The sequence below is a fragment of the Phaethon lepturus genome, unplaced genomic scaffold (assembly GCF_000687285.1).
Source record: "Phaethon lepturus isolate BGI_N335 unplaced genomic scaffold, ASM68728v1 scaffold36668, whole genome shotgun sequence".
Lineage (NCBI taxonomy): Eukaryota > Metazoa > Chordata > Aves > Phaethontiformes > Phaethontidae > Phaethon > Phaethon lepturus.
Window position 1 is genome coordinate 1,474 of NW_010560411.1, and position 8,601 is coordinate 10,074.

At 42.4% G+C, this 8,601-nt stretch overlaps 1 protein-coding gene across 1 annotated transcript; it reads left to right on the top strand.

The window, feature by feature from the left end:
- Positions 1 to 494: 494 nt before the first annotated feature.
- LOC104615710 (calcium/calmodulin-dependent protein kinase type II subunit gamma-like) lies at positions 495 to 5,566 on the top strand (the record flags this gene model as incomplete). Its single annotated transcript, XM_010293661.1, has 4 exons — positions 495 to 597; positions 1,094 to 1,188; positions 2,275 to 2,520; positions 5,097 to 5,566. Coding segments are annotated over 3 exons (431 nt in total), but the record flags the coding sequence as incomplete, so codon positions are not given.
- Positions 5,567 to 8,601: the final 3,035 nt, after the last annotated feature.

An 8,601-nucleotide genomic window follows, 5' to 3' on the forward strand; every position in this document is an offset into this window, starting at 1 on the left:
CATGTCCCAGTTGCTTGTTTGCAGCATTCGTAATAGCTGAGGTATTGGTCATGGTGATGGGCAAGTTGTTGGGAGACTTTTCCAATTGGCTTGATCTGTGTGGTGGTCATTTGTATATGACTGCTGTGGTGAAGGGTTTCCACATCGTAAGCTGCCAGACAAGTGCCTCACATTGACAGGTTCGCTGACATTCATTGGTCAGACTCCCCAGAAGCACCTCAGACTGGCATTCAGGAGACACCTCTGGTGCCTTAGACCTTTCTAGAAGAAAAAAATCAAATATGACATCTTTATTTCCTTTCTCCCTGCATTATGGGATCACCATTCCCCTTTCATACCACTGCCCCCCTACTCTCATGTGGATGGCTGTCATTACTGCATATCTCCAGAATGCAGGGAACAGCATCCTTTGAGACCTAGACTACTGGTGCTCTGCAAATTTTTTGTAGGAAGCACCCACTAGCCCCATACACCCATTGAAGTCTTATGCACAGTTAAATTGCTCTTTCTTCTGTTCACAGTGCGTAAGCAAGAGATCATTAAGATAACAGAGCAGCTGATAGAAGCCATCAACAATGGAGACTTTGAGGCTTATACGTAAGTAAAGGTGTCTTCTGACAGGTTGATTATCAGTTTGTGTGCAAGTGATGTTGTGGCTGGGTATGAGGAATGGTCATGCAGTCAGAGACAGTAAAAAGTTTTATGCTTTTTAGCCTCCATCAGTTAGGAGTAGGGATATGGTAGAGCTCTCTAAATGAACATCAGGTAGAAGTCAGGCATCAAACAGTAACAGGACTGACAAAAGGAAAATGTCCTGGCTTTGTAAGAAAAGTAGGAGTGAGAGCAGTGAGATGAGCAGAAAGAGAATACAAGAAAAGCCAGAAACCCAGAGGCTTGTTTTCTGTGAAATGCCAACTAGCACCAACTCTGTGTTGTTGCAGTAGGACTGAGTCTTCCAGGAACTTACTCCTTGGAGTAGGGAAATAGTTAGGTGGACACAGAGTGTGAGACAAATGCCCTACTGGTGCTTCATTGTGTAAATAGCCCTGGGGCTCAAATGCAGACTGTAAGCCTGTGATGCTTTTCTTTGCAGAAAAATCTGTGATCCTGGCTTGACCTCCTTTGAACCTGAAGCACTGGGGAACTTGGTTGAAGGAATGGATTTCCATAAGTTTTACTTCGAGAACTGTGAGTGGGTAGATTTGGTAACACCAACAGCTTTCTCTCTAACATTCCTTTATAACATGTTTGGGGGGGGAAATTGCCCTTGTTTTTACTCATTGTCAGAACCAGCAAGAACTTGATTGTGCATGGGTTGTGATGCATTCATAAGAGCCACCATGCTTTCTCTCAAAAGCCTGTTTTAGCAACAATTTAAATTCTAACCCCCAGATTCTGTCACTGTGGGCATACAATTTGCTTGATGCAAATATTTTAAGCAGGGACTGCAGGAGCTTTAAAAGTTTGAGGCACTGTGTTTCCTACTGATATGAAAATGGAAAAAATGAGCATGCTTTGATGGAAACAACATGTATCTTTGGGGTAGACATACTGAATGGTCAGATTTATAGTTATGCACAATTAGTCACGCCTTTGCTTTGAGTTTTCCCTGGATGGTTTCAGATCTCTAACGCCTAATGAACCCATTACATGGATACAAGGGTCACCTTGTCAGCCCGGGGCAGGAAAAAGAGTTGGGAGAAATGCTATAATTTATAGTAGTAGATTTGCCTCTGTTCCTGGATGTCTCCAAAATGTAAATCCCGAGCTGTTAAATTGTTTTATTTTGGAGGTTAGGTCAAGGTCCTTATTATAGGCAATTCCTAGTACTCTAAGTAAGCAGAGACTTGGTCTCAAAAGCCTGTTCTGGAGTGATGTTTACACTGCTCTGAGGCTTGTTCATATTTAATGCAGGCCTAGCTTAAAGATCTGATTATTGACTCCTTTGCAACAATATTCTGTAATTAAAAGGTCTTTTCCTATAACTGAAGAAACAGCAGCAGTAATGTTGAAAAAGTAGCGAGTATGCTTTGCAGAAGAAGTGGGAGCAAAGGAGCCGGGGGATTCTAGGCAATAAGTGTGCAGTTCCTAGGGAGACAACAGGTTATAGGGGAAAGAATTGCTTGGATTTTGCCTGGAAAATTGCAGGAGCAATTTTTCTTGTATCCCAGAATCCAGTGGAAGGTGAGTAGAATACAAAAGAGGTTGGAGCATGCGGGGGGCTGTTCCTTCTTAATAGTAAAATGAAGCTGATGGTTTTGCATGTTCTGCCAGTACTGTCGAAGAACAGCAAGCCAATACACACCACCATCCTGAACCCCCACGTCCATGTCATTGGTGAAGATGCTGCCTGCATCGCGTACATCCGCCTGACACAGTACATCGATGGCCAAGGCCGGCCCCGCACCACGCAGTCTGAAGAGACCCGTGTCTGGCACCGCCGAGATGGCAAGTGGCTGAATGTCCACTACCACTGCTCTGGAGCTCCTGCAGCACCTCTCCAGTGAGGATCAAATACAGGTATGGACCAGCAGGGAAGGAGTGTATCATACACACAGCTAAGGCTGCTGTATGTGGGAATTCAGTATTCAAGGCTGTTTAGGTGGATGTGAGAGAACCATTTTTAGTTGCCTGTAGACTAAAACCTTCTGGTGATCAGTTGGTGTTCCGTCCCTTAAGCCCTGTCCTCTGGACTTGGTAGGATTATCTGCTGGTGCTGACAAACTGGAATCATGTGCCAGATGGTTGGTCCTGAGCACAGCTACCCGTGTAGCAGCAGTGCTTCCTCCCAGGTACTCAGCTCTGCGCTCAAAGTGCTAATCCAGAGCAGAGAGGAAGAGTATCTCGTGCTGTGCACAGGTTTGCTGTTTCCCAGCTGCCAAGGATCTACTTTTACACGCTGCAGGTGATTTCAGAGAACTTTTTTGATGAGAATTTCATATTCTAGAGAGGATATTGTAAAATCTATACAGAACAATTTCTATGCCATAAGGGGAAACATGTATTCATATAAATTTTACAACTGATTTTCTGATTAGCAGAAGCTAGTGTACAATGTTGAGAAAACTCAGAGGGGAAAAAAAATCTAAAAAAGTAATAATGTCAGAGGACTTAAAATATCCCCCAATTGGCTTGCCACAATTCAATGTTGGAGGAAACTTGATTATAAAATTTGACATAAAGAAACGATTGTTGCTTGCTCCCGAAGGACAGCAGATCCATTTACTTCTGCAGCACTTCGGCATTCTTGTTTATTGCCTTACTAGTTTCTTTTAGTTAGACGTACAAAGTCTTTCTGCCTTCTTGCATTTTATGCTGAAGTATATGTTGCAGTCATTTTAAACATCTAAGTTTCCTAATCTTAGGATCTTTTTACTAAAAAATTTCTGTTTAATAGCAAACACAAAAAACATCTACACCTAGGAAACAAGCTTTTTTTTTAATGCAGTCATTTGAAGATGAACCACTCAAGTAGAGTTACCACTTGAGTCTTAGTCTTGTGTACTACTTGGGACTAAGCCAAGAGCAGTTTTTATTCTTAAGTGTTGTGAGGGATTCAACTCTACTGAAGGCAATGGAAAGGAATGTGAACTATCACAAGCAAACTGCAGAGGTCACAGATGGAATTTGGAAAGGAAAAGCCAGTTGGGGGCACCAGAAGTAGGGAAGCTTTCAAGACAGCTGGACAATCGGCTGAATTTGTAGGGAGTAAGGCAGTGAGAAGAATAAAGCCTTTGCAGGGAAACAAAAAATAACTTGCTTGCATTAGTTTTTGTCACAGAGATGTTGAGGGAGACTTCTGTCCTGGATTTAGTCCAAAACAGATGCAGAAGAAATTATCAAATTAAGATCAGTATGGCTCAGTGGCTACGCCTAGGAAGCTTAGGAATGGAGAGTCTTAGCTGCTACAGAAAAGGTATGTTTCCTTTATTTGGCTGCTGAAATGTTGCACCTCCTCCAAAAGTATGTGCTGGAGGGTTTCTGAAAACTGCAGAGCAGAGCCATTTCCAAACCACAAAATGTTGGTTAAAACAGTATTTTAAAAAAAACTATAAACTAAACTGACATTGAAATATTTGCATGGATTTCTGGGTTATGAAGGAGACGTAACCACGTGCAATTACAAGTGGGGTCAGTGTGGGCAGCCCCCATCTGAACACACTGAATCGTTTTGGAGCAGCGTTGGCCCATGTGCAGCGGAGGGTAAGGATGAAGGAGGAATGAGGTGAATAAGAATGCTTAAATAGAAATCAGTGGTTTGTTCTCACCTGGAAGGCAGAGTTCAGTTTTGGGTAAGTCATCTTACAAGGAAACTGCAGCCATAAAAGAAGTTTGACGTTGATCAGAGGACTTCCTTGTAGGGAGAGAGCAGGAACCCAGAAGGGAGAAGATTTAATACAAGAGTTTGTGACAAAAACTTGCAAACTAAGAAATGGTAGAAGGAAGATTTTTGGCTACACTTTCATGGCAGGACAATGGTAAACAAACATGAAAAAAACCCAAACTGAAAACTGATGAAAATAAATCCAGTAATTTGACACAAGAAGATGAGCCAGTAGGAGCCTTTGCTAAAAGTGGTCACTAGGGCTATAACTTTACAAACTGCAGGAAAGATCATACATTTATCTAAATATTAAGAACATTCAGAGACAAAATTACTGAAGACTTAAAAAGAAAAAAAAAATCTTTCCGTTCAAGGCAAAAGTCAGTGGGAAGCGAGGCAGAAACTGTTTCTCAGGACTAGAGCCTTTGATCACCCTTTGGGAAACTTCTTCAGCTTCTGGGAGTCACTGTTAGATAGTGGGCCCAGGTCTGCTCCAATCAAGCAAGTAACTGATTTTTAGCAAGTAGTTCGTTTACATTGGCACACTCAGTCACCTGGAAGGGAAAGTGTGTGCCTCTTGTCTTCAGGGCTCTCCTCACCAGCCCCAGTCTGTGTTGTGTTAGGAAGGGTTTCTGCCTGCACCAAATAATTAGCCTGTAGAAAACGTGTCTTATTAACTGTGCATAGCTAATGTTTGGCTTTATTTCCTTTCATCTTCCATCCTGTTCTCACCTCTTCTTTCTGGGTGGACACTACCTCTTCCGGACTGCAGTAACTTGTGGAGATACTCAGCTGGAGGGCAATATCTTCTTAGCAAGCAGCTCTGGAGTGCCTGAGTGACAGCAACGGTCATGTCTGTTTTGACGTAAAAAAAAAAAAAATACAAATTACAAACAGGCAGCAGCCAAATGCACGAAACCCTGCATGCATCTGATGCTCCGGGCGCTGCCTTTCTGTTGTTTTCCATGGATCCATCGTGTCTGTTTCTGCTGTACGAAGGTGTTTTTAAATCTAAAAAAAAAAAAAAAAAAAAAAAAAAAAAAAAAAGACATGTTGTTTATATAAAATAATAAAAACCAGGAATAATGCTAAATAAATGACAGATTATCCAACATGCCCCTTCCCCCAGGGCTAAGAAAACGGCAGCAGCTGGAACATCTTTCAGAAATGAAGTGAGGGGGAAAGCAAAAGTGAAGGAGAGAGAAAGAGAGAGGGAGAGCAAAAAAGGAGGCGGCTTGAGCAGCGGATGGCTGAACTGTGCTCCGCAAAGCCATGGTGGAAGTTAACATCGCATTCAGGCTGTGCTGTGACTTCAGTCGGTGAGAGGTGGCGAGGAGACCCCAGAGGAGCCAGTGTGAAGACTGGGGTTCAAGAGAGAGGAGACGTTTCTCTTCCTATTGCCTGGCAGACTGAATTTAGCCTGTTTCTTCTTCAATTTCTGCACAGCAAGAACGCTATGGAAAGCTGGTTGCTCGGCTGCTGGATCCCAAAACAGACTTTTTTTTTTTTTTTTAAGAAAAAAAAACAAAATGGGATGTTGATTTAAAACTAAAGGTGGAAGTAGGGATTAAAAAGATGGGTTTAAGTGAATATAACTTAAATAGAAGCTAGCTCTTCAGAGATACTGATTTTAGAAACAGCCACTACCTGGTCGAACATGGAGGTTTGAAGCCAGCTTATTTAATTTAACAAAACAAAATAAAACAAGCATTGCATTAAGAGCAGAGATTTTAGAGGAAGAGAGTACATGTATGGGATTTTCTATTTTTTTTTCCTTTCTAGTAGCATAGTTGGGATCCACAGTGCTGCAGAACACGTGTTCCTTAGGAAGCAGACAAAAAACTTAGTGTTATGTTCTTCATGAAAACTTGCACATACACTCCTATATGAGGCATAAATAGCGTGTGTTTTTTATACGGAAATATATGCACCCATAGAATTAAAGGGGTTACCTGGTCTCCTGTTTGATTTGTTTGGTCTCCGAGTAAAATAGCTGTGGGAGCCAGCAGCCCCAGCCAGGTGCTTCTCCCCACCACTAACCCATCTGATGTTTGTAAGTGTCATGTTTCCTAGTGTTTATTTGGGTAATTTTTCTATTTTTTACAGTGATGTTGTAACACAGAAAACTATCAGATCAGAACCTCAAAAAACGTAGCCGAAGGACTCCAGGCCACCTCCCTGTGTTGCCTCTGGGTGTTAGAGGATACCTCATGAAGCAGAGGGGAAAGGGAATTAGCACATGTGATCTGATGTTTGTCCTTTGGGCCAATTCATCTTCTTTTCTTTTCTTTGCTGCAAAAGGAGTCCATTTCCTTTATTCATTGGGTGGGGAAATGTGGAAGTGTTTTGTTGACCTTACCAAGGAGGGAGCCTAGCCCCAAGAAGAAAATGGCCTCTCTAGTGGACCTGATAGGGTTTGCCTTGACCAAGGGAAGGCAATCACTCACAGAAGTTGGGATGGCCTTTTACCTGAATTTCTGTCTACCCCTAATCATTTTTCGGATCTTTTGAGGAAGCTAAAGTGATTGCACTGACAGCATACCAAGCATGAGGCAACATTTTTACAGACTACGGAAGAGAAGAAAGCCAATTTGGAATTTTAATCCTTATTTAACAGAATGCAGAAAATAAAAGCTGTTGCACAAAGTGGACCTGTCTCTTCGCAACAGACAGCTCTCTGTGCCCTTTGTTAGAGACCTGCTATCCCACACCAGGATTGTATCAGCTAACCCCTGATGAAGGAAGAGACCATCCACACTTCCCAGGTTTGTCTGAGCAAACACCCTTTTCATCCTCCCTCCACCAGCCTGGGGAAGAGTGTGGGGATTGAACCCATGCGGGGGCAAACACTAGATTTTATTATTTTTAAACATTTTTAAGACAGTACTAAGCCAGTGAGTGAAGTGGAAAAGTGAAAAGCCTTGATATTTTATTCAGATTTTTTTTAAAGCCACAAAGAGAGAGCAAACAGGAGATTACAATTATGCCATTTAAAAAAGATAAATACAAAACATTATGCATGCCTTCTTTAGGTCTGATCTTCCTTGTCTCTTTACCTGATGATTATTAATAATTAAAAAGAAAACCCTCTGTATTAAGTATCTGCATCTTTCAGAGAAAATTTTAAAAGAACAGAATTGTTGGGTTTTTTGGTTTTGCACAGTCTTGGAGACAAACTCTCTTGGGTTTTTTGTTTGTTTTGTTTCCTTTTAAGTTAATGAGAACTGTAGCTTCGTATGGCCATTATCAAACACAGCTGTACACCTTTAGCATTCTTAATGTTCTCTTATGGGGCTAATATAAGCATCTATATAATATATATTATAAATATCACATTTTAAACAGGAAATGGAAGGCATTTGATGCAGAATTTTTGCATGATATAGAAATAATTAAAGTTAGCTAGTGTTTGTTTGTTTGGTCTGAATGTTGGTAGAACCTTCATAGCTTTGTTACAATGAAACCTTGAACTGAAGATATTTAATAAAATAACATTTAAACGGTGCAAAGTTTGAGTGTCATGTTTTTCTCTTAAACCATGGGACAGCATGGACTCGGCCCTTCTCGGGTAGGAATCAATCTGCAAGGCTTTTTTATGTGTGTCAGTAAATCATGTGATTTAAAAATGTCATGTTTAAAAAGGTAAGTGGCACCATAACTAAAATGAAAAAATACCAGCGTTAATAAAAGAGACAAGAGAACCTGTTAAAATGAACTTTGTGGCATTTCCCTGACAGACCATGGGATAATGGGGAAATGTTGCTCCCGTTTCCGACAGCCCAACCCTCGGCAAGCCTGTGCTGTTACTTCCTTCCTTGGTCTCGGTTTTCCTCAGCCGTATTTCACACTCTGTGGGAGAAGCCTCTTGCCATTAGGTTTGCCTGATGTAAACGTGCTGAACTGAGGCCGGGTGGCAGCTCTTAGGTTGTGAGCTAGCACGTTTTGGGTCCTGGGTGGGATCCACCTGTGGGGGCACAGATGGACCCCTCGCCTGCGCAGCTTTGCCCAGCCTAGCGCGGTTCCCGAACAGAAGTTGGAAGTTAGTTGGATTTAGCCCGTTTTGTTTCGGTACTGCCTCTTGCTGTTAGCATTTCACTTACGCTCCGCTGGGGAGGCTTTGTTCCACTCAGGCCTTCACTGCTTTGGCGTTTTAGCGTGCGTTTCCCACCGCGCGCTGCTCAGGCCGCGCTCCCAAGGGCGGGCGCGGCCGGGCGTGCGCTGCGTCTGGCGCAGTTACGGCTGGGATTGCACGTCTCCCTCTGGCACCGGCTGCCGCT